Source organism: Eptatretus burgeri, chromosome 17 (genome assembly GCF_056783735.1).
Source record: "Eptatretus burgeri isolate ZD-2024b chromosome 17, Ebu_testis_v1, whole genome shotgun sequence".
Lineage (NCBI taxonomy): Eukaryota > Metazoa > Chordata > Myxini > Myxiniformes > Myxinidae > Eptatretus > Eptatretus burgeri.
Window position 1 is genome coordinate 37,815,856 of NC_140977.1, and position 26,374 is coordinate 37,842,229.

General features: G+C 42.9%; 2 protein-coding genes across 3 annotated transcripts in view; one reads left to right on the top strand and one right to left on the bottom strand.

Annotated features, from left to right (window-relative positions):
• ACSS2 (acyl-CoA synthetase short chain family member 2) overlaps window positions 1-11,101 on the top strand; it is a 41,746-nt gene extending 30,645 nt beyond the window's left edge. Inside the window, exons 11-18 of the mRNA XM_085861651.1 lie at window positions 33-165; window positions 630-686; window positions 801-881; window positions 1,197-1,305; window positions 5,073-5,141; window positions 6,972-7,148; window positions 8,633-8,707; window positions 10,199-11,101. Coding sequence (XP_085717777.1) covers window positions 33-165; window positions 630-686; window positions 801-881; window positions 1,197-1,305; window positions 5,073-5,141; window positions 6,972-7,148; window positions 8,633-8,707; window positions 10,199-10,326 — 829 coding nt within the window. The 3' untranslated portion in view covers window positions 10,327-11,101. The remainder of the gene's footprint in view (window positions 1-32; window positions 166-629; window positions 687-800; window positions 882-1,196; window positions 1,306-5,072; window positions 5,142-6,971; window positions 7,149-8,632; window positions 8,708-10,198) is intronic.
• A 2,015-nt stretch (window positions 11,102-13,116) lies between these two features.
• Window positions 13,117-25,860, bottom strand: RPS12 (ribosomal protein S12). 2 transcript variants are annotated; one of them, XM_085861652.1, is made up of 6 exons: window positions 25,740-25,860; window positions 25,580-25,615; window positions 16,732-16,845; window positions 16,471-16,573; window positions 13,406-13,507; window positions 13,117-13,234 (listed from the first exon to the last, which is right to left on the bottom strand). In XM_085861652.1, exons 2-6 carry the CDS (start codon window positions 25,594-25,596, stop codon window positions 13,172-13,174), a joined length of 399 nt encoding a protein of 132 aa, XP_085717778.1. In that variant the 5' UTR covers window positions 25,597-25,615; window positions 25,740-25,860; the 3' UTR covers window positions 13,117-13,171. The 2 variants fall into 2 exon arrangements, with proteins under 2 accessions (XP_085717778.1, XP_085717779.1); XM_085861653.1 differs by lacking the exon at window positions 25,740-25,860 and having other exon boundaries at window positions 25,356-25,615.
• Between the last annotated feature and the right edge of the window lie 514 nt (window positions 25,861-26,374).

The window sequence follows — 26,374 nt, forward strand, 5'->3', positions numbered from 1 at the left end:
CATTTCTGCCTTCTTTGCTCTCCTCCTCCCAGGCACAGCCGTCACTCGCTCAGAGTTCTTGGCTCCGTTGGTGAACCCATAAACCCTGAGGCTTGGCACTGGTACCACAGAGTGATTGGTGGTGGCAGGTGCCCAATCGTGGACACCTACTGGCAGACGGAGACCGTACGTGGTTTTGTCATGTAAAACGCAACTGTCTGGTAGAAGCTAAAGTGGTCACGATTTCTATCTGTCTTCGATGTAGTTGTACCTCGTATATTATGAAATGCACCTGTCTGAATTAAGCAAGCATTGCATGTGATGCCGAAAGTTCAGATTGATTCTTAGGTTTCTATCTGTTGAGATTATATAAAGTGTCCTCAGTTTTATAAAGGCACGGGTTGTAGTTGTAGTCGAAGATCCATTTTCAACGCTGGAAAGCATCACAAACTCATTTAAGTTATCCAGCAAGCGAGGCTCGGGTCCAATGTATTGACCACTGAGTGTTCCCCTTATCCTGGATGAAGACCGAGCTCGGTGGTTGTCGAAACGTTGTACCTAATCAGAGTCCAGAGCATTTCCGAATGTCTTTTACTTCACTCGCCAATTTAATGCCATCTCATTTCTCCCCATTTTTCTGCCCATTACAGGGAGGTTTCCTCTTGGCTCCAATGCCCTTTGCTACACCTCTTAAGCCTGGCTCTGCAGTGAGTAATGGAAGTGCTTGATTGGTTCAAATAAAAGGAGTTGGAGAAACACTTGTGTGGAATGATGTTGAGCATTGATAATGGACGGGCCTCTCAGGATTTTATCTTTTCTAGACATTCCCGTTCTTTGGGGTGGTGCCGGCAATACTAAACGAGCATGGAGAAGAGATGAAGGGAGAAGCTGAAGGCTACTTGGTGGGTATCGTGTTGTGGAAGGGCATGAAGGTTATGTTGATAGTTTCCCTTTTCTTTTTGTTACATTCTGTTGAATGAATATGAGCGACTTACTGCCTATCCTGAGATGCCGTGAGGTGTTTGAGTATTGCTTGCTTGCTTTGTAAGGATGAATCGAAAAAATATGTACAGTCTGGCTGATTTGCAGAAAGGTGTATCTGACATGACGGTGCTGTTATTGAAACGATTTAAGAGATGTAATTGAAATTTGTATTGAAAATGGATACCACTGCAATTTATTATACTACCGTTTACTTTATTTCCTCTTTTGTCAAGGTTTTCAAGCAGGCCTGGCCGGGCATGGCGAGGACGATATATGGAGATCACCGACGTTATGAAGAGACGTATTTCCAAAAGTTCCCGGGTTTCTATTTCACAGGAGACGGTGAGTATCAGCAAAGCACAGATGGGTAATAAATTATTGGTTCACGAAAAAATATTTTCACGAAAAAAATAAGTGACCACGATATTCGTTATTGTTGTGTGTCTGTCTGTCTGTCCCGAGCATAGCTCCGTGGGATTTGATCTGATACTGACAAAATTTTTGTGGGAGGTTTATATCATGATCTAGTTGTGTTTTCCTGAAAATGGGCGTGGTCTGCCCATAATGGGCGGAGCCATGCCCAAAAAACATGTGTTTTTAGGGGGTAGCCAAATTCAAGTTACATCTTCTCTGAGGGGGTTTGTCGAATCTGGCAGGGGTTTCGGTATTCGGTTAGCCCAATGGCACCTGCATAGCCCCACGGAGCTCGATTTTTCATTTTCGTCCCAAGGTCAAGGTCACAAGGTCACGAACTTAGAAAATTGCGAATTTTGACGTAAAAAATTTTCTTCTCCGAGGGGTTTGTCGAATCTGGCAGGGGTTTCGGTATTTGGTTAGCCCGATGGCACTTGCATAGCCCCGCAGAGCTCGATTTTTCATTTTCGTGTCAAGGTCACAAGGTCACGAACTTAGAAAATTGCGAATTTTGACGTAAAAAATTTTCTTCTCCGAGGGGTTTGTCGAATCTGGCAGGGGTTTCGGTATTTGGTTAGCCCAATGGCACCTGCATAGCCCGACAGAGCTCGATTTTTCATTTGCCTTCCAAGGTCACAATGTCACGAACTTAGAAAATTGCGAATTGTGTTTTTAGGGGGTAGCCAATTTCAATTTACATCTTCTCCTCGGGGGTTTGTCGAATCTGGCAGGGGTTTTCGGTATTTGGTTAGCCCAATGGCACCTGCATTAGCCCCACGGAGCTCGATTTTTCATTTTCGTCACAAGGTCACGCACTTAGAAAATTGCGATTTTGACATAAAAATCGATCTTCTCCGAGGGGATTGTCGAATCTGGCAGTGGTTTTGGTATTTGGTTAGCCCAATGGCACCTGCATAGCCCCACGGAGCTCGATTTTTTTTTTTTCATTTTCGTGTCAAGGTCACAAGGTCACGAACTTAGAAAATTTCGAATTTTGACATAAAAAAAATCATACGACCGCCCAAACTTTGAGAGCTAGGATGACAATATTTTTATGCATAATCTTGAGGTCATTCCCCACCTAAAGTCTTGAAACCATTTTGCTCCATCTCGAGCACCTTGCCCGTGGCGCCCCCTTCAAGTTTGTTTTTACGCTGATTTCATCAAAGTATGGATAATCCGATGAGTGCGAAATGCCATATAGCCTATATGACGTTATTATTGTTCCTGGAATGTTCCAGAGGAAGTTTTGCACCAAAGGTCATAATCCTTGACCTTTGATCTTTAAAGGTCACAAAGGTCAAATTTTCAAAGTTGTGGGAATCGAACCGGATTTTCGACCTTCTTCGACGAACTAACTCCAATAAGCTATAGCACGTATCTTGTTTCCTTATTTTAATGTCCACAACATTGTTTTGTGACCTTTAAAGGTTATGCAAAGGTCAAATTTTTAAAGTTGTTGAACGAAACCGGGTTTTTGACATTTTGCAGCTAATAACCTGTTACTCGTACCACATCATATTGATCATTTTTATAACTTGGTCAAACATTATCACATTGTCTCATCCTTGACTTCTGAAACGATCTACATCGTCAAATACCGCTCGTGAACCATCGTCGTCTTCAGACTTGTTTAAATTATACTTCCTGTATTTGACAAGTTGTGTGCAATTTTACTTGTGCATTTGTAGGCTCTTGTCTCTCTCTCTCTCTCTCTCTCTCTCTCTCTCTCTCTCTCTCTCTCTCTCTCTCTCTCTCTCGCAGCACATGGCTGCTGGGTTGCATCATTGCTTCAAGGTGTGGCAGTACCACTGATACAATGCTCCCTGCTGGTTAGGATAGGAATTTGGAACTTTGCCATGTGCTGGTGAATGCTCACCTAACAAAAAAACAACAAAAAGCAGCTTAAAAATAAGTCTGAATCGTACCAGGAGTTTTGTATGTTTTCGTGGAATTTTTACCTAATGCCAGAATTTTAACTCAAATGCTTTAGTACGAAGATGATCATCTTTCATATTCAGCAGATAGCTGCAGAGTAGCATCATTGGCTGAAAGAGTGGCTGCGCCTCTGATGCAGTGCCCAAAAGATTGGGGCAGGAATTTAGAATTTGTTCATGGTGCCAGCGAAAACTCGCAAACGCTTCATGAAGGACACCGTGGGGGTCTTTAAAGTCTAACAACTAATACTGGCAGGTGAGGTGCCAATTTAACACCCGTCCAAGGGATGGCACAGGCATTGATGAATCACCCTGCCTGTGAAACACTCGGATGAGTTTATCGCTGGGTCAGGATTCAAACCCAAGCTAGATAGCTTTGAGGCAAGTCTGTGTACCTCGAAGGCCTAGGCCACAACCTCTTCCCAGCCACAACCGCAATGAAATGTGGGATCTTTCTTGGTGGTTTGAGATCATTGTCAGGTTTTGGCGTTTCATTGGGAACAGGATTTTGTTTTTGGTCGAAGTTGAATTTCCTATTGTTGAAGGATTTTGTTCGTTTTCATAACATCAGCCAAAGTTCACCAGTAATTGATGAAAGCGCTTTTGTAAACCTCCCCAGCTGAGCACTTGCCAATGATGACATTTACATGTCAGTCTCTATTATTGAATGTATGCACAAGCTCCTTGTCATTGGTGAGCCTTAGTTTTGAGACTGAACAATAGTGCTCCAGCTGTACAAACGAGACCAACTAATGTAGGAAACGACACCTCGCCTCGTTCGAAACACCAACTGTACTTTGCACTTATCTCATCAAATAAATTGGCTCTGCGAATGTAGAGAAAACAAAGCTTATAATCGCCTGTCGTTCGATGCTGTGAAGCTTCACTTACAGAGTCTCCATATGGAGGCATGCCACAGATCAATCACATTTTCAAGCTGGCCGACAGGATGAGGCAGTGCCTTGGAATTGCTTGTAGAGCTAAGTCCTGAATAATCGACTCCTTGCATTGCACAAAGTGTTCGTCCACAGAGCCATTGAGTACATCATTCCAGCGTGGTGGTGCTGCTATGGCTCATCTTGTACTCTTGGAGGCAGAACTGACAGCCCTGAGACTAAATTGGTTCACGGGCGCCAGCAGTGACCACCATTTTCGTTGTGTCTGTATCTGTCTGTCTGTTTGTGACTCTCTCCAGAGCATAGCTCCGTGACGTTTGATGCGATCTTGATGAAACTTGGACACAAGCTAGATATCATGGTCGAGTTGTGTCTTTTTGTATGAGGGTTGTCCCACGCCCCTTGTGGGCGGAGCCACACCCACTTGAACTTTTTATTTATTTTCTCGATTTTTTTCTCACAATTTCATCTCCTGGAAGCTGTGCGTAATGTCCATAAGTACAACATATAAAAAAATCCGATTTGATTTGGTCAATTTTGATGGAAGAGAGGTTTTTACGGTAGGGCTTCCTCAAAAGCTTCCACTAACTCAATTGTTCCTATCGTGGCATTGTTCAATAATGCCCACGAACCATCGTCGCCTCCGGGCTTGTTTGTGCCATTGTTGTTGGGGCCCACAGCATAATGCTCTCTCACCACAAGTTTTTGGCTTAACGGCATTCCACTGCCTCACATTTGGCTTTGCCCCCCTCCCCCCTCTCTTTCATGCTTTCAGACCTCCCCTCTTCACTCATCTTTAGAATTTCCTCCCAGCAAGTTCATCCCTCCATCTGTATATTAACCCTGGCTTGACCATGTGCAGGATGCCGGAGAGACAGCGATGGCTATTACTGGGTCACGGGTCGTGTGGACGATCTTCTCAACATGTCTGGTGAGAGATTTTCTAGTCTGATATTTCAAGGTGCAAGATAAAGTTTGCTAATTGAAGCAATGCTTTGTTTCAATTGTCACAAATGTGCTAATGGAATTGCATGTTCGTTCGATTCCATTTTGTGATGGAAAATTTTCATATTTTTCTCAGCAGTTTAGAAAAAAGATTATTTCTGCGACTCTTTCTTTTTCAATAGCTCGAAAGTTTTGTATAAATCCAAAAGTACCTCTTTACCAGAATTGTGACCGTGAGCCCTTGTCGCACACCAGCCTTGCTACAAGTGTCGTGACCAATGAGGGACACTTGCTACCTTGTTTAGGCATCCATTACAGTTGGAGGATTTTGAATTGCCTTCAGAAAATGATCATAAAGTTCAAATGGAACTTCCTGCTTCAGTTGACTGTGCAAGCCAGAACAGTCCACTCTACACTGCTACCCACATTGGCTTTGGAAGCCTTTTCTTGGCAACACCAGCCAATCCTTTGGGAAGGGAATCGATCAACAGAAGTGATGGAGGTTGAGTAATTCTGCGAGAAGCCATGTAGCAGCTGACCCTGTTGAGCAGTTTGGTGTGTTTCACACTGCAGCTGAAGGTGGAAGGTAGATAATAAAAATTATATATTTTTAGAAAGCCATACACCATGTACATACAAATCTGATGCACAATTTTTTATGAAACGAGAGTTAATAGAACACCTTATCCTACGCAATCTTGAGACATAAGGACAGTACAGGGAAGTGTCTTTTACGTCTTTCACGAAAACAGTGCTAGGCGCCACCATATTTCTCTGAATGTTGAATCTCAGTTACTGTCCTCAGAGCATGAGATGGAGGAAATATTTTGTCCAAGTACTGCGAAACGGAAGGTTTTTGAAAGTGCCAACAAAACGATTTGTGTTCTCGCTTTTAAATACAGTATATAATTCAATCAAAAAAAAATGTTTTAAAGGCTGTAGAAAAAAAAATTCTGGAAGTTTACTGTCGTCGATGCACCGTCTTTTACACCACATTATTTCAGTTACATTAGTTATGCGTGCTTGTTCTTTGTGCCCTTTGATGTCCATAAAAACCACAAGTTCCCTGTTTGAAATGATTTTCAATCTTGTTTGACTGCAAGACCAAGAACAATTACCTTACTCCTCCCTCTATGTGCATGTGCTATTGGGACAACATTCCATACAATTTGCCAAATTCAGTCAGTTCTGCTAAACCACAGGTTCATGGTCCCATTCAGGTTCCACAGTATTCAAAATGTATAACTAAATTGGAATGAAGGTTTCCTCGATCATAAACTGCCGTTTGCAGACACTGACACAAAGTCAACCAAACCAATTGCTTAACTCCACTTTTCACTGCACGTGGTAATGAAAGTGAAGTCCTTGAAGGTTTGTACGATTGTGAATGGCACGAGGGTTACAGGGTGCAACAAAATTCTGGAATCGGATTGTTTTTCTGAAATCTTGTGTATGCCAACCGTCCGTGAACAAGAAGCATTGAAAGAACGTGTTCGAGAGGAACGAAACAAAATCAGTAAGTATATGGATACACTGCATGCAATCGTTGAAACTCCAAACCACACACCATGGATTACAATTTGAACGTTTACTAGAATAAAAGCCTTTGATTGTGGAATTTTGTTCCACAAAATAAATAAATAAATTAACCTGAGATTCCAGGATTTTGTTACACCCTGTATATTGTTACCCAAATCTGCAAAGTCTTTTTATGTGGTCGATCGTAACTCCCATCGTGAGCATGTGGATGGCGGTCTCATTGAGGCTAAACGGGTAGAATTTCTTTTTCCTTTGCTTAAATTTCTTGCCTTGGCAGGACACCTATTGAGCACGGCTGAGGTGGAGGCAGCTCTGGGCGCACACCCAGCCGTGGTTGAAGCGGCTACGGTGTCCTGCCCGCATTCGCTCAAGGGCCAGACGCTGTACTGCTTTGTGACGCTGCAAGCCGGTCACACCTTCTCAAGGACACTTGTTGCAGAACTTCGCCAAAAAGGTATGATCGTTGTTTTCCACTTCCAACTGAAGCTCTTTTGAGAACAGAATAATTTTCTACAATGGTAATTTTCCATAATTCATGATCTTAAATCTGTCCTGAAAAAAAAAAAGTGATAATTGTTCTAACTTCGAAAGTTACTTCCAGATATATGGGACTGAGGATTGCACAATATTATTTTGATGTCAATTAAATGTGCATTAGAAGTTAACAGTTTGACATAATGGTGCAGAGATAGCAGATGCCCCGTCGAGCCGTCGTTCAGCTTGATCCTTGGCCTGACTCGACAAGGCCTCATCAGCTCTTTCCAGCCTGTCCATGGGATAGGAACGTTTTTTATTTTACCTGTCCGATCAAATAATGCACCTGTCCAATTATTCATATTGCCAACATGTAGGGTGATACCATTGTTACGTTGAAGTTTTATGCCAGCACTTGGGTATGGTCGGGTCGAAAAAGATCTTCTTCATCACTGTGAATCACTGTTGCTTGACATGAAAAACAACCGTGTTCAAGGTTAAGATAGGTTCTTCTGACGGGTTTATTGGTGCTTTTCACTTGTCGGACAAACAGATTCTGTGTCCCAGACAACTGTTATACGTCGAGCCCTGCTATGAACTGTCAGACTGGTGCTTCGCAGGCAGGTGGATGCAGTATTGTTTTCCCATCCCTCGAATGGACCTCAAGCTGGAGACCTGTCTGCTGGCATTGCTGGTGGATGCAAGGGATCTAATGGTGTCTTTTGATGAAGAGTGGGCGAGTTGACGGAACTCTTAATCAAATCATAAATTCCTACCAAAACCAGACTGAGCTCTTATCGATCACCGTCTTGAATTGCATTGTAAACTAGAACAGCAGTCAGTAGAGCACATACCACCACCAGGTTGAACATGACGTTTCATATCCCACTGAAAGTCGTCCGGATCTGGATCTAGACCTGAACCAAAATCGAAGCGGCTTGTTCTCGTCACCGAACAAACTCATCCACCTAGTTTTGTCATAACCTGTCCATAACTTTGAGATATCGTTTTTGGCTCCATTTCTCAATGGTGAATGACTTCAAATATTCTCGTATCCAGACTCGGATCTTCACCAAAAATTGAATCGTGCTCGTCATACACCTAACCTGTCTACTGTGTCATCTGAATCGGTCCATAACTTTCAGTTATCGTGGTACATATAGTTTTTAGCCCCATCACTCAATGGTGAAGAATCACTTAAATTCTTGGATCCAGATCCGGATCTTCAAAAATGTAATCATTTCGTCCTTGTCACACACCCAATCTGTTCACAAATGATAGATATCCTGTTCACCGATAAACAAACGGACAGACAGATTGGTGAAAACAACCTCCGTCCATCTTTGGTGGCGGAGGTAACAAATGTTCTGCTCTCCTCATTCATTGAATAACCAAGCTCCATGGTATGTGCTCTTAGCCTGGTTTATTTCAATGTCACCCTTCCTGCCCACCTGCCTCTCCCAGTGCGAGAAAAGATTGGTCCCATTGCCACTCCAGACTACATCCAAAATGCCCCTGCCTTGCCCAAGACTCGTTCAGGTAAGCAGCAAGGTGCAGTGAGTGGGAAAGTATTTAAATGAAGGTTATGATGTTCAAAGGAAGGATTCAAAATCCAATGGAAAAATAATCGGATATACAGTAGACTAGGCGCAAGTCGGCAGCGTGTAAATCGTCACTTCGCCTAAGTCGGCAGCGTCAAAAAGTCACGAATTTATCTAATGTTAAATCCCTTTAAATAAAGTGTAAGTCGTCATCTCCAAGTCGTCACTTCGTCTAAGTCATCAGATGTTGTCCGTTCCCGCGTAATGGAAACTCAAGTAAATTACCACGCCCAACTCGTCACACAGAATTTCTACCTCGTGAGAAGCCCAATTTGATGGAATCGTGATGCGCGCTCATTGGTGTACACTGCCAGTGATAGGCTATTTATAACTGTGCTACGTTCAGCTCAGTCAGTGTGCCGTCCCACATGCATCTGAAGAGGCAGGCAGGCTGCGCAATGCAGTCTCTGGCGAAGGCGTAAAGGATCGATCGAGCTTAGTGTTGAAGTCCGATCATGGTTTTATATTGGCTTGTTTTGTACATCACCACACTCACTTTCACATAGGTATTGAGTGGTGGTCATCACGATGACTGTCATGTAATTTGTGGATGGTATATGAGTTTTCATTCCATATGAACTCATTCTGCATTCATTCCAATGAATGACTTCTAACAGCCATTCATTCCACATTTGTCGATGGTCATATACCATCACCGATGGCATACGAGTTGTCTTACAGTTGTTCATTATTATCTTTACTTTTGATAAAGTAATTCATGAATTCCATCTTTGCTTGATCACTTTCCATCTCACCAATGAGCCCCCACCTATACCCCGAGGATTGTTTCCCTTTTGGTACAATAGCCGGCTTAGACTGTTGTGCCCTCTCACACGTACGTGTCCAGGCCACGCGCGACTTCATCCTTCACCCCACAGTCATCATGAATGTTCGCATACGCGTAAATCGTCACATGTCTAAGTCGTCACTTTCTTCTCGGTCCCGATGGTGACGACTTGTGCCTAGTCTACTGTATCTGGGACCATCTACATACATACAGATAAAAGGAAATGTGGGGTGTAATAGAGAGAGAGAGGAGAGGGGGGGTTGAATTGAAGGGGAATTCAGGCACACAAAGGATCACAGGAAGGAGGAAAATAACTTTATAAACAAAACAAACAAAAGTTCAATTATGAAAAACTTTTGAAATTGCAAATTATTCTGAAAACACATCCCAGGTTTATCAGTGACTTCAGGGAAGAAAAAGAAAATTTATTTCCATCAAGATAGACCAATTGGAGGCTATCACACAGAAATCCAATTGGTGTTCTGGTTCAGCTGAAAAGGGAACAAGGACATGTACGAGTGGGAAGAGTAAGAAGGGCTTGTTTGAAGGCATATGAAAATTAATTCTCCCCTTCACATATACGGTACTATTTAGATTTGTAAAAGTTGGAAATGGTTTCCATTAACACGATGCATGTCCTAGGCAAGATAATGCGCAGAATCCTGCGGAAGATCGCCAGCGGGGATCCCGATTTTGGAGACGTCACCACCCTGGCAGACCCGTGCGTGCCCAGCGCACTGTTTGCAGATCGTTGCCGGACCACGGTGTAGACCAAATATTTAGAAGTCTAAAAGTGTCCTTCCTGAGACAAAAGTGCAATCCATCGAGGCCTGTGGGCTGACCTGGAGTTTCACCAAAACATCCACATTCATAATTTGTCTTAAATGAAACAAGCTTCTTTTTAATCACTATCACAAAACGAAGTTTGATGCATTTTAATATTGTCTGGTTTCTTTTTTCTTTCCATTGAAAATGTTAACCCTTTCCTGTTCACCTTACTTTTACTGGAAATGTTTTACTCGAAAGTGATTGGCGGAAAAGTTTGCCCGCACCCATCTCTTGAACTTTTGGAAAAATACAATGGACCATGTAAATATTACATACATGGAGGAGAGTCAAAGCCCACAATTTTTGCATTCGTAATAGATGCACGGGCTCCAACGAGGTATATTGTTAACTGCTCGTATCTAACATTCCAGTGCTGATGTCCTGCTAAACTTCGTGCTTTCGGGGATGTAAATGGCTTGCGATTTTTGATGGCAGAGGTTAAATGGTAAAAAAAAAAAAATAATCGAGCCCCTCTGTCCCAAATGGTGGCATCCTTTAAACAAATACCTGGTGAGTGATTGGGGGAGGAGGGAGCATCCTCTCCATCCACCAGGAAGCTATCAAATGTTTTTCTTGGTTTGATCTCCTTTGTTATGTCATTATAAATACAAGTTAAGTATTGTACAAGTAAAATGTCTTATCTTTAATTATTTTCATTAATCCCCAATTCTGCACTTCATGTTGATCTGTTTTGGAAATAAATTGTCTGTGGAAGCATGTTGTGTGTGGTTTGAGGTTCATGTGAAATGTATTTGATTTTCTTCTTCACGAATGAGGATTAAAGTGTTAGTTGCCACAGCCCATACAACTTCCTGGGCCTGCAATCTATTCCTCTGCATCAATCATTGTGGAGGCCCAGACAGAGCTTTGCAGTGTTCACAAGTCAAGGAACATGTAAAGGCTGGAAAGTACCCTGAGTGGCCCAGGATAATTGACTAGAGGTGGTATTGTCTCGGAATTTTTCATTTGTTGCAGAGTACCAGTGATAGCTTTCCTACTCTTTGCGAAACGCCATGGGATCCAATGTCCAACTGGTGCTGGCAGATGACTGGCTTAACATCGGATCCGAGGGATGGCCTACAAATCGAATCACCCTGCCTGTGAAAGTTTATAGCTGGGTGGGGATTAAAACGCAGGTTACAGCTTAGAAGCAGGCTATGGATTCCAATCCTCTAGAGTCTAGATGATCAAGCAAAGAAAACAAACAAACTTTATACGATTTTTAAAGCTGTTAAAAGGATTATGTATGCAATGTAGTGTCAGTCTTGACTGTTTATAATACCAGACTTACCAACACCCACTGCAGTCATTTATACTTCAAAATGGCAAATTCGTTTTGGCTAGGATGTCAACATCTGGTCATTCTGGTTTTATGGTAATCAGGAGGGACAGGTACTGTGGTCCCAACCCGTAATACCTTGTGACAGACATTCATTTGGCCAGGGCACCAGCATCAAATATCGATTTCAAAATAAATCCAAGTTACAGGCAGTTAAACTTTTGAGGGTCCATATATTTATTACATACAGCAAAAGAGGGATTTTTTTCCATTCTCCGATTTCGTTCCGACCCCCTTCACCCCCATGCTCTGTCGTCTGGTCTTGCTTCCTTTTGTTAGTCTTTCAGGCCTCTCGCACATCATGCACACAGAATTATAATCTATAATTCCAGCAATGTGTGTGTGTGTGTGTGTCTGTCTGCGACCGCCACTTCGACGACCGCCGGTCCGATCTGATTGAAACTTGCCAGGAATATTGCCGGGGACCCGCAGATGTGCCTTTGAGGTTTGATGTCAATCGGACGAGCGGTTCCCAAGTTACGGCCATTTTACTGCTTTTTCAGTGTTGAAAAGGTGTATATATGGCAGCTGAAGGTGTCGTTCCACCTTCTCATGCCAATTTTTTTCCCCAAATTATTAATAACCGGATGATCACCGGTCTGATCGGATTGAAACTTGCCAGGAATATTGCCAGGGACCCGCTGATGTCTTTGAGGTTTGATATCGATCGGACGAGCGGTTCCCAAGTTACGGCCATTTATCTGTTGACCAATGACAAGACACGGTGCTATGACATCACGAATGACGTCAGTTATTGTTTATTTATTTATTTTTTTATTTATTTTGCACAATTGACGGTCCAATCTGATAAACTTGCCAGGAATATTGCTTGGGACCTGCGGATGTGCCTTTTCGAGGTTTGATATTAATCGGACGAGCAGTTCCCAAGTTACGGCCATTTATGTCGACCAATATCTGCGAGAGAGGGGGATGAGAGAGGAGGGAGAGAGGAAGGGCGAGACTAGGGGGGATAGAGGGGGGAGAGTGGGGGGCGAGAGAGGAGGGGGGCGAGAGGGGGAATAGGAGGTGAGACGAGGGGGGACGAGAGGGGGGACGAGAGGGGGGCGTCACAATTCAAGAGAGGGGGAGAGAGAGGGGGTGAGAGTGGGGGTGAGAGAGGGGGGTGAGAGTGGGGGCGAGAGAGGAGGGGGAGCGAGAGAGAGAGGGGGAGCGAGAGAGAGGGGGCGTCACAATTCTTCTTCATTTGATATGATGTCACAATTGACGCTGGGGACCTGAATATGTTTCCCAGGTGTTTCCCAAGTTATGGCCATTTATGATACGGTTGGTCCGATCTAATTGAAATAATGCCCCAATCCAGTCATCGTTTACGCACCTACGGGCCCACCCCTACGGGCCCGTACTAGTAAATAAAAAAAACCTTACAAGGATATCCAGAGCTGCAAATTTATTCACGATTTAGGTATTGAGCAAACGAGGTAAACCTTTCATTTCTTTGCCTTGAAATATTCTTCCAAAACATCTTTCGCTTGAGTCTCCTTTCCATAGTCCTGCGGAACATTGGTGGCAACAGAATTAGACCGAAATGGTGTGAAAATTTATGCTCTTGAAACTTAAGTGCTCAATCTTTGGCTCAAAATGCAAAACATGAGTTGAGGCCTCCATTCAATCCTGTTGAGGCCTCCATTCAATCTGACGACTTGGCTAGTTACTGAGCCTACCTTGACGACTACGCAGCTGCAGCCAACCACCTTGCGTGGCTTGCCCTCTCGGTCAATCTTGCATAGCCCCGCCCACTCTCCCAACTTCTTGTTGTCATCAACCTATCAAGTGAAAAGCACAACATCCCCAATCAACACTTACACCACTATGGAACTCAAACTAAGTTTGTCTGAATGCAGCACTCGGCTGTAGGGAAGCATCATTGGCTGAGGGCACAGCTGTGCCACCGATACAAAGCCCTCTGCTGGTTATGGCAGGAATTTGTTCCATGGTGTTGACGAGAGTTCACCTCCTCTTCATGAAGGACACCATGAGATCTTTAAGATCAACTAATGCTGGCAGATGGGACGACCAATTTAATGTCCATTTAAGGAACGGCGCACACTGCATCCTGAATCATCCTGCATGTGAAACACCAGGATGACAGTTTATAGCTGGGTCGGGATTTAAACCCAGGCTAGACAGCTTCAAAGCAAGTTTGCATACATCTCGGCTATCCTATAAGCCCTTTAACAGGAGTTAACTATAGGTATACACATGCTATTTAATGGATACTCGACGACCTGTGAACCCATTGGGTTCCCATTGTGACAGCGGTTGATGAAAAAAATCATTTCAAGAAAAAAAAAAGGATAGCTCCAGCGAACTATACCGCTGGGGTTGTTTGCATTGATCAAATTCTCCCGAAGAATACTTGACTGAATCGGGAATTGATTTTTTAAATAATTTTTTTCGTTACCCGATTTGAATGAAACGTGATACTGCACACCTCAGGCAAATGGTAAGGAAGGTGGCACTAAAATTTTTGCGCTATCGTGCACCGTTTTGGCTGTATACACACACACACACACACACACACACACACACACACACACACACACACACACGCCACTTAACGACGGTAAGCGATGTCGTCATTGTGCGAACATCAAAGTGTACTTACACAAACCTAGATGGTATAGCCTACTACACACCTAGGCTCGATGGTGTAGCCTATTGCTCCTAGGCTACAAACCTGTACAGCATGTTACTGTACTGAATACTGTCGGCAATTGTAACACACATCCAAGAGAGATGGAAGACGCGCGAGTTTTACTTTTGTGCTGTTCATGACGGCCATGGGTGTGGTTAGCGGCTGCTTACAATCTTCTCTTGCATCGATTATAGAAAGGTGAATAAATAGCGTTTGGATTTTATAAATACGTAATCATTGCATCGATGTTATAATTTACAAATGAATAAACGAGCTCCTGTCAATTGTGTGATATATTTTCGGAACAGTGTGATTGTTTTAATAACATAAAAAGCTTCACTAAAAATAAATTATCGTTTTAATTTCGACCGTTACAAAATCGATTTATTCACGGAATTCTTCAATTTAAAGGTAATTTACTTGCAGAAGGTAAACGTGCAAACATTGGTTCAGTTTGAAAGCCGATTTTCTTGAATCCCGATTTAGCACGACCCTGCTTTTTTCGCGATGACATTTTATGGACCTCAACGATCGCATTATGATGGGGCCACACTGTCGTTTATTATCATTATGAAGTATTATGTACTGTACATAATTGTATATGCTATCCTGTACTTTTATATGACTGGCAGTGAGTGCTATGACATCACTCAGTGATAGGACTTTTTCAGCTCCATTATAATCTTATGGGACCACCGTAGTACAGTAATCCCTCGCTATATCGCGGTTCACCTATCGCGCCCCCAGTTCATCGCGGATTTTCCCTTGGAACCTAACTTTTTTTCTGCGGATTCCCCCGGTATTATATAAAATATAAATTATAACGCGTGGCGCTCGACCAGTCACAACGCACGAGATAAAGTTTTGCTTGTGAACTTCGAATATTTTCTACGTTTTTTTCTCCAAGCCCTACGATGCCGCCCAGACGCCCTGCACCTTCTTTGGCTTCTGGCAAGGAACCGAAGCGCCAGAGGAAGGTCCTGACGCTCCAGGAGAAGGTTAAGGTGCTCGATATGCTTCGGGAAGGAAAAAGGTTTGCCGCAGTTGGACGCCATTATGGTTTGAATGAATCAACCATACGCTACATCAAGGACGAAGCCAACATCAGGAGCTAATCAAACCCAATCGTGTTTATACACCACACAGCGTTTAATATTCACAATATAGAAATCAAACCCAATTGCGTTTATACACCGCCCAGCGTTTAATATTCACTCGATATAAATCAAACCCAATCATGTTAATACACCGCACAGCGTTTAATATTCACTCGATATAAATCAAACCCAATCGTGTTAATACACCGCACAGCGTTTAATATTCACTCGATACAAATCAAACCAAATCAAGTTAATACACCGCACAGCGTTTAACATTCGCAATATATAAATCAAACCCAATCGTGTTTATAGAAAATAGGCATTTTTTGGGGAGGCATCCATTCATCGTGGATTTTCGCTTATCACGGGGGGGTTGGAACGTAACCCACGTGATAAACGGGGATGACTGTATGTGCGATCCGTCGTTGACCAGAACTTCGTAAAGCGGCACATGTCATATATATATATATATATATATATATATATATATATATATATATATATATATACATATACATATACATATACATATACATATACATATACATATACATATACATATACATATACATATACATATACATATACATATACATATACATATACATATATATATATATATATATACATACATACATACATACATACATACACACACACACACACACACACACACACACACACACACACACACACACACACACACACACACACACACACACACACACACACACACACACACACACACACACACACACACACACACACACACACACACACACACACACACACACACACACACACACACACACACACACACACACACACACACACACACACACACACACACACACGATGAGAGTTTTAGTAATATATAGATAGATGAGGAGGGCTTGGAGATGGTTTGGGAATGTAATATGTAAATAGCTCCCAACGTAATCGCTGCCAATCAACCAAAAACTTGAAATACTGTATTTAGATCATGGATAACCTTGATGAGGTTGATTTGATGTTCGTTGCAGAGTGCTTCAACCAGCTTCACGTACATGGGCTCGTCACAATTACCAGCAAGCACGCACAGATGGGCCTGCCGCCTGCAGATACGGGGGTTGGGAAGTCCAACATAACATGGTATCACAATGAGCAACAAATGGGGACGAGTCAAAGATTGTCAATTTGGTGAATAGCAGAAAAACAAAGATATAGATAGATAGATAGATAGATAGATAGACCGTGATTGGTGGCATCTCACTTGTCCAGAGCCTTTGCCGACTCTCGTAGTCCCCTTGCTAGCCCATCGGTGATCAGAGCGGTCTTGAGCACCTCCTGGAGTGCTGAGTTGACGTCCATGGAACCCCCACCAATTCTGCATTCCAAATGATATATCAACCCACGAGAAAAACTGAAAGTAGCTCACGCTGGTGTTGTGGCGAGTGAGCTCGTGCTCACGACAGCAATAGCGAAAAGACTTCCTTATGTTAATCAATGTTCAAAACCCCGACTTCAGCCAATCATCCCTTTCTTCGTTAAGGGTTGGGGAGGAATCCACACTTCTTGCCTACCATCGGCTTCAAAAACAAATCGTATTTCCAAACTCAAAATATGCAACAAGTCACATCGAAGGCCGGAGCTGCGGTGTCAGCTATTACTGAAGGGCATACACACTCCAATTTTCACCAGACATGTTGAATACATCTATTTCACACCACATGTGGTAAGTTAGTCCATGTGTGACACTGCACGACATATATCATGTGCAAAGTTAGGCTGTCAGGGAAATTGATGGACTTGACCAAAGGCTTCAATCGCTATTGCAAAGTGTGTGTGTGTGTGTGTGTGTGTGTGTGTGTGTGTGTGTGTGTGTGTGTGTGTGTGTGTGTGTGTGTGTGTGTGTGTGTGTGTGTGTGTGTGTGTGTGTGTGTGTGTGTGTCTTCGAGTGCCGAACACAAAGCCAATACAGGGGCCCCTTCAGTGGACGCAGAAAATTTTGGATTTTTTCTTTCACTTTCGCGACATTTTATGAGAAAATTATTTTAGGGGGTTGTGGGGAGGGCAACTCTCTTTTGTGTCTTCAAACAAGTAAAGGAATAAGGACAAAGAAAATCAAAGTATGCAAATACAAGAATGAAATAGGAACAAGTCAAATGACCTAAAAATCCAATTAAGTGAATAAGTGATGAGAATAGCAGAACGACACCAACGTTTCTCCATGATATTTATTTGCTAACGTTTATCCAAGATGGAAAAAAAAGCAAACAGACCGTCGGAATTCCTCCGGATCTTTTAGTCTGAAAATGCGACAAAATATACTAATAATGTAAAATCAGTGATGGAGATAAAGCCTGCCATCCTACGCTCGCTCTCCCAATGGGAGTGACCCTACACAGTAAATTTATGCCAACCTCCCCTTTCGGAACCCCGGTATGGAGTGGGGTCAAACCAAGCACCTAAACCTATCTCTTGAGTTATGATGGACCCTAAGTTCCCCTGGCAGGCTTTGTTGAGTTTGGATAACTAATGACCAGACATCAAATTGCATATTTTAGCACGATGATGATGATGATGATGATGCGACGAGACAAGCCCTCAAGTGTTGATATCAACTAGCAATCTCAAGTGTTGGTCTGCATGTGCTTTGGAGAGGTTGCGGCTGAATGCAATTAATATTTGGGCCGTACAGCATTCAGGTAATCATTCCAAAACGATAGAATCTATATATTAATACTGAAGGACCAATTTTGTGCTCCTCCTTGCGGTCGCGTCACGTTTTTTTCTCGGTACTGTGACCTGGAGTGAGAGAAACATGGTACCTGTAAGAGTGCATCGCACATAGTGGCAATTGTCAAACTTCAACTCTGAAGCAGAATAAACACTTTTCGTTTTACATTCATTTACATGGCGACGTGTGACATCACCGCTGAGAGGCGTCAGGACGTCATGACATCATCGGTTATTCGCTGACGCCATAACGTCCGTCGTCAGAAAATTACTGCTGAGAGGTGTAATTACCAATTCCACTCCTCGAAAATAGCGCCTGCAATGTAAAATCCTCTTCTGCACATGGTGACCACCTCAGAATGTGAATTTGACACAAAAAAATGTAACAAGAAACATTGTACAGTAGACACCGCTTTATAAATCCACCATGGGACCACGCCGTTTGGACTTATTAACCGGCTGGATTTATTAAGCGGAGAACCTACTTTCAGCCACCTACTGGATAGATAAGACAAAAAGCGAATGTCGTTAAATACTGCTTTATGCTACAAAAACATTGATTTATCAAACGGTGACAAGGGGATTGTTCAAAAGAATCTCTCCAAGGTCACTTGCTTGGGAGGGAAGGTTTTGCGCAAATGTACGTTGATTGAATCAGTTACGTGGCGGAAATCGGGATGGGCAAAACCTGAGAGCTGCAGTCCCCTGTCCAATTTGGCGAGTGCAGTCCGCATCTCTGCCGCTGTTGGCATCGGCTCGGGTTCGTCGTCGCTTTCTTCCCCTTGGCTATTGGGATTCGGGGTCGGAGGGATTCGAGCGGCGGCGGGATTCGAAGTCAGTCACCAGTTGCTGTTGGTTTTTTTTTTCTTTTCACTCTGCGGCAGCGCATACTACATCAAGCTTAGGTTGAGACCGCGCACGTGCCAAGCAGGTGGATTTATTAAACGGCGGATTTCTCGATGTAAAATTCCGTTCCAACTCATTTTGGTCACAATCAGTGGCTGGATTTTATAACCGTGGATTTATAAAGCGGCATCTACTGTATCTTCTATTTATCTTTCTATATATTAACACTGAAGGACCAATTTTGTGCTCCTCCTAGCAGTCGTGTCACGTTTTTCTCGGTACTGTGACCTGGACTGAAAGAAACTTCGTACCTGTAAGAGTGCATTGCGCATAGTGGCAATAGTCAACTTTCAACGCTGAAGCAGAATAAACACTTTTCGTTGAGATGGGGCGAGGAGTGAAGAGGCGGGGGGCAAGGTAAGCAAATTGAAAGCGGGAGACAGGGGGAAATGGGGCGGGTGCTGGGTTGAATGAGGCGGAGAAGAGTGTGAGGGGGTGGACAGGGGGGGGGGGTGGGGGCCCGGGGGCAAGTGGGGCGGGAATCAAAAGACGGGGGGTGGGGAGTGAAGAGGCGGGGCTGGGGTAATTACATTTTTGGGCGGGGGTAAGCAGATTGAATGGGGCAAGGGCGGGGGGGGAATGGGGCAGGGGCGGGGGATGAGTCGGCGGGGGCAAGTGCACCCTGTCCAGTCCATGTCCCTTGAGTGTGTGTGAGCTGGTGAGGGTGGTTGAATGAACGGAATCCGTCTGTGACGGGGTTTCAGCTAGTCCATTAATATTCCACTCGCTAAGTAATTAATCCCCCTTTCAAACTTTTCATAAAATGTATTAAATCAATTGCAAGGAAAACTGCTTCATCAATATACTTTAACCCCTCATCCAAAAAAAGTTGGGGGGAGGGGGAAGACATATCCCCCCCCCACTCCTGATTGACATGGCATAGTCCTACCACCACATGAAGCGAGAAGTTCAATTCCCAGGCATGAACCTTTCATTGGAGTAAAAGAGCTGCCTTACACGTCAGAGGAAAGTCTGTTCTCGGTCCCCACAAATTGAAAAAAAAACAAAGAAAAAAGGGTCCTTCAGGATACGGGTGACCAACAACCCGTGTGTGTGAAGATGTGGCTTCGTGTTGACAGCAAGAAAAAAATAAAAATGTGGCTTCGTCTTCTGATGGCCTGCTCCAAAACAAAATCGACTTGCTGCCATGATTACTCAGCTGAGTCGTCTATCAGAGCAGCGTCTGGCAGCTCACGACAAGCAGGAAAAGTTAACAAGCTTGCAGCTCAACAAGCAACGGCAACAGATGGAGTTCGCTCGGCAGCTGGAACAGATCGTGAGGCATCAGCAGATCAGTCTTCTTCAACAAATCCAAGACCAGAATATTCTGGCCGCCATGACAGCAGCTCAACAAGACCTGTACCTTCCACCTGGTTTCTCATACAAGTCAGGCACGGCTATGCCGGAGGCCCGTGTGTTCCGAGAGTCACGAGGCTGTGGTGTGAGCAGCGAGCCGCACATCAAACGACCAATAAATGCGTTCATGGTGTGGTCCAAGGATGACCGACGCAAGATCCTACAGGCTTTTCCAGACATGCACATACTCCAACATCAGCAAGATTCTTGGCTCACGCCGGAAAGAAATGTCAAACCAGGAGAAGCAGCCATAACTACGAGGAGCAGGCAACATCTGGAGCGCTACCTTGACTACACGTACAAGCCTCGGCCTCAGAGGACGGCAAGAAATTGAGCATCGGCAAGTACGAGGCACTCATGAGATCACGCTGGCAGGAGATGAAACCGTTTTATAGCATCAGATCACAGCACGCCAGGGCCTTTCCTCAAAGGCTGAAGGACGTATACGTTTTATCAGTCGTATCATGGGACATTCGAGGATTCGTTCGCTGGTTATAAAGTTTGTTCTTGCTCTCTTCAGGGAACATAAACCTGCTTTTGCCATTTTCAGTGTTTCTCTTCATACTGAAAGGGGAGATGCAATGATATAGTTGAAGTATATGCTTGCTTGATTGGTTGTATTCATCCAGCCTGTACCTCTTGTACGCATGCGTCAATAAATATGGGAGTTAGTTCCACCGAGCTCTATAACACCACTTGACGTCATCAGCAGCTCGTGATTGTCCACATCGCGGAGTCTGCTCAGCATCCATATTTAGTCCTTTCATCCACAGCAGTGAGTGGGAATTGACTGGTTTTAATCCTTTAACTGCACTTTTCATGCTAATTCAGTAAAGAGTTCCATACTTTCAAAAGCACAACCCTTCTTTATAGAAGCTCCTTGAATGTGTTATCACTAATTTACAGAACTAGGACACCACCGGCCCACATGATCAGCCCTGGGATGGTTTGTTTATGTGTTCCAAGAGGGCTTTGGTCTGGACGGCTTTTTGTAGGGGGTTTCCGCAATCCACGAAATGACTAATTTTGAAGGGAAGTCCTTCATTACGAGTCGAGGAGATTACCGGAATATCGATGAAACCGCACCTTTTAGGGGTGCAATATGTACTCTTCCGCCCATCTTATTGACGCCATATTTCTGCTATAAATTGTCGTGCATGGGACGCTATGGTCATCCATTTTGGTTAACCCGTTAAGAGTTAAGACCGCATGTATCGATTTAAAAAAGAAATAACATTTCTGCATTTTGTTCAACAAGTACGTACCCGTAAAAAAAAAAAAAAAAATATATATATATATATATATATATATATATATATATATATATATATATATATATATATAATTAATAAATAAATATTCAAACCGCGAGCAACAAACAACAACCACACAGGCAGTTTCTTCGCTCTCGCGTGCCCGGACGTGCGTGGCCCAGAAGTTCGCATATTATTCGCAGTTACGATTATTTGCAATTTAGTTTTAATACCCAATTATTCAAGTAGCGGCAACGTATTTTACCTTTTCGCAATGTCGTGGCAAGGGAAAAAAAAAAAAGAGAAGAGACGAGAGAGAAAAAAAAATTTGCTTCCTGGTTCGGAGCATACCAGCACTCTGATGTTACCGAAATTTATGCACCGTCTAATATGAAAACGATCATAACTTGGGGCATTGTGTTTATCTATAAATGCGCAAAATAAATCGAGAAATTATTAGAATACACTCAGTCATCACTATCCGGAAGTCCGTACGTTGTAACCTGTAATGGGGAACGCGGCTGAGCTTCCCTTCCCCATCGGCCACACCCACGCAACAACGCGTCTTGTCATTGGTTTGGTAAATAAATGGCCATAACTTGGGAAGCACTTGTCCGATTAATATCAAACCTTGAAAAGGCACATCCTCAGGTCCCCAGCAATATACCTGGCAAGTTTCAATTAGATCGGACCAGCGGTTGTCGAGAAACAGTGGTCACACACACACACACACACACACACACACACACACACACACACACACACACACACACACACACACACACACACACGCGCACACACACACACACACACACACACACACACACACACACACACACACACACACACACACACACGCACACACGCACACACGCACACACGCACACACACGCACACACACGCACACACACGCACACACACGCACACACACGCACACACACGCACACACACGCACACACACGCACACACACGCACACACCTGGAATTATAGATAGATAATTGTCATTTTGTCACGATGGTGTACTGTTGTGCAATAAACTGAAACAGCCGATGCAAAGCTGGGACAGGGATTAGTTTTCACAGGTAAGTCTCTGGTATTATTGATCATCGATTGATTTCTGAAATTGATTCACATTATTAATCGCCACATGAGATTGTGATTATATCGAGATTACGACTTCCTCATGATAATATTGAACGCTCTGAGACCCTCAGAGCCTCTGACAGGCCACAGTGTATAGTAGGACTTGTGTATAGTATAAATGAATGCATTTTATGGACAATAAAGGGGCCAGTTTCAAAACTCCCTTTTGTGGAACAACCCTGTTTAATCCCCTTGTGTGGGCATAGAGATGATTATTTTCAGCTAAAGTGATGTTTAACAGATAGAACAAGGTTCAAGCTTTCAGAAAATATATACTTTGTATGATCTGAAAGCAATACATGAAAAACTAGAAACATAAACTCAAAAAAGTGGCTTTCCATGGTGCAAAATAGTCAGTTATCACAAAACGGGTGTCAGAACAACACTTCGAAGGACAAAGAAGCCTTAGATTTCCATGCAAGTATCAACTGTATACTACTGCCCACAGTTTGAGATACCTGTGGTGACACTGTAGTGGAAAACTGTTGATTTTATATGAGAGCTGAAGATGTCTATTACAGAAAAACATTGTCTTCAAGACAAAATGGCTCGAATTGTCTCAAGGTCCTTTGAAATTATGGACCTCTGATTGTCTGAAATGTCACGTTTTTGGAACGTCAAGTTTGAAGTATTATATCTGAAAATGTAAGCGATATATTTGAAAAAAAAAAAAACTAACAAACTATAAGAACAAACTCTGCTGTAACAAATGAGACATAATTTTTCGATATACCATAACCAGTGATGAAACAGCTGGGGGTGAAAATATCGATGTTAAATGTCTGAAACGTCATGTTTTGTAGCACTTAGTCGATAAAAAAAAAACTGATCGTCAATTGTACCGAGAACTTGTTTATTCCATCCAATATGACGGTTAGATACTGGGAAAGGATCCGGTAGAAGGCTGATTATGCTTTCCTTCGTAATCTTAATGATATCTCCAGTTGTTGGCCAGATCTAAAAAATCTAAAACACTGTGACCACGTCGTTCCTTGCGTTGGCAACAAATAAACTGCTTAGCAATATACTCACTGTTATGTTTGTGTGTGAAATGCATGAAAAAAATGCATCGCCGCTACTTTAGATTGCAATTATCTGGTACCCAAGCGAATGAAACACCGGAAAACTATACAGTTTTAGAAAGCTCAGTATGTTTACTCTCCGGAAAAAAATGAGTTTCATCATGATCAAAGTACTTCGATTTTGACCCCCTGTGCACCATAGTTTTGAAACTGGCCCATAGGCTTATTTTGGATTATATATATAACTGAAGACTTAGTTTTGTTGAGTTGCTCCTAAAGTATGATTGTCGTTTGTTGACATTGGTCAAATGTCTTTGGAATACCTTCAAATCCAATTCTATATCGCATGTTCCTATTCATTCTCTTATGGGAGTCTGGGCGAAAAGGACGAAGCATGGATAACAGGCTGGCGGGTGAGGACAAATCAGTAACGTGCAGGGAAGCTGGTGGACTCTCTAATGGTGTTATAGAGCTCAGTGGTTAGTTCGGGAAAGGTCATGGTGGCCGTCGTCACTACAATACTTTCGGTCGTAATCCAAAAATACGGTTTCACACGTTTGTTTTTAGATCCTCGTGGAGGATCTCGAAGTCTTTCTTATGTTGTTGTTGTTCTTCATCTTCTTCTTGTGGACTGTTTTGTTTCACAGCCTACAGTTTTCACCTGAAACTTGGCATATATATGTAAAAATACCCTGCGCAGACAGTAACCATCTCCGATTTTGAAAATTCCTCCGAGAAAAAAAAGTTATGACGTCAAAATATCTCCGCTAATGCAAATCACCTAAAAAATTATCTCCGAAACTCGGCAAGCTTTTTGAATTCTGTTTGCGGGAATCGAACAGGGCATTAGCAGAGATGAATTAACGCACATATGATACATCACTATGACATCATATCAATTTTTATGACGTCATTCCTATTTTTTGACATTTTTGTTTCACAACCCAGAGTTTTCATCGGATCTTCGTGAAACTTGCCATGTATATGCAGAAAGCCCACGCGCAGGCAGGAACCATCTCCGATTTTGGAAATTCTTCCGAGAAAAAAAGTTGACGTCATAATATCGCCGCTAATGGAAATCGCCTATACCATTATCTCCGAAACTAGGCAAGCTGTTTGAATTTTGTTTGCGGGAATCAAACCGGGCATTAGCACAGATAATTTATCGCAAACCCGATACATCACAATGACGTCATATTCGTTTTTATGACGTCATCATTGACGACGAGGATCTTAGCTCATTTGAGCTTGTTTTATAACGTAAACAAAACGGAAAACTCGTATTCATAAAACGACATGGTCGGTCTACTCCACTGTGGAGAAGATGGAACGACGTTTCGGGTCGGAGCCCGACAAACCATTCACACGTAACGGGCGGGACACACCACGCTGGGGCATGTACGTTGAAACGAACGACATCACAGGCGAGAAAACTACAACCGGCAAGAGAAACATCAATGAAAGTGAATTATTTTACCAGGTTTCTGTATTTAAGCAGAAAACGAGGGAACCCTAAGGCCCGGTCATTCGAATCCCCAAGCACGACAGTTCTCCAAGAATGGAGGCAAAAAGCAGCACGAGGATTAATCATGGTTATAAAGTTTCAGAAAGAACAGAGGTATGAGAAACGAGGAATTAAAAGGGAAGGAACAAGAAAGTATGAGGTCGAGAGAGATAAACACCCGACTTTGTACAACTCACGCCTCAGCCTCGGCCATGTTTTCGCGCAAATGGCGTCTGAAAAAGGAAAAAAATGGGAAAATTGAATAATATATAATCGACAAAGGTAAGCAATAAAAATGCGAAAAGGTTCGATGGCTGGGGATTGGGGAAAAAGGCTGAGAAACCGCCATACACTTACAAAGGCGTCCTCAGCGTGTCTGTGGAAAGAGAAAGGAAGTGACGTCAGCACGCGATGAAATAAATCCAGTCACCGACTACGTCACTTTCCACACGTATGATCATTGAATATCGATTTTATTTCATTCCACTCAAAGGTTAATTCACATTAATGTTTAAAGTACGGATTTCGTAATTAAAACTTTGCTTATTTGTAGATTATCTATTCGAAACGAAGTGGGAGGAAAGCATTCTAGCTTGGCAAATAATTGTATATACACCTACGTAAGAACAGAAGCAGCGTACATCGCAGGCTTTTCGAATTTCCAATTATATAAGAGTATTGTTGAATAAAAACAATACAAATCAGAAACATGTTCGAATCGAAAAATTCGAATCGAATTTTACAAAATGTAGATTGGCGGAAGGAAGATCTGTGTTTTTCGAGGCCATTTCTATCAAGTAAATAATTAATTTTAATTAAAGTGTTGCGTCTCATTTTAAGTTTCGTTCGACTTATTACATTAAAAAACGACAAAGAAGTAAAAAATTAAAGGGGCTCTTCATTTATTACATACGCAAATACACCGGACTGTTTGATGTTTCATCGCATCGCTAAGTCTCGAGAAGACGATTATAATTAGCTCAAACGTCGTC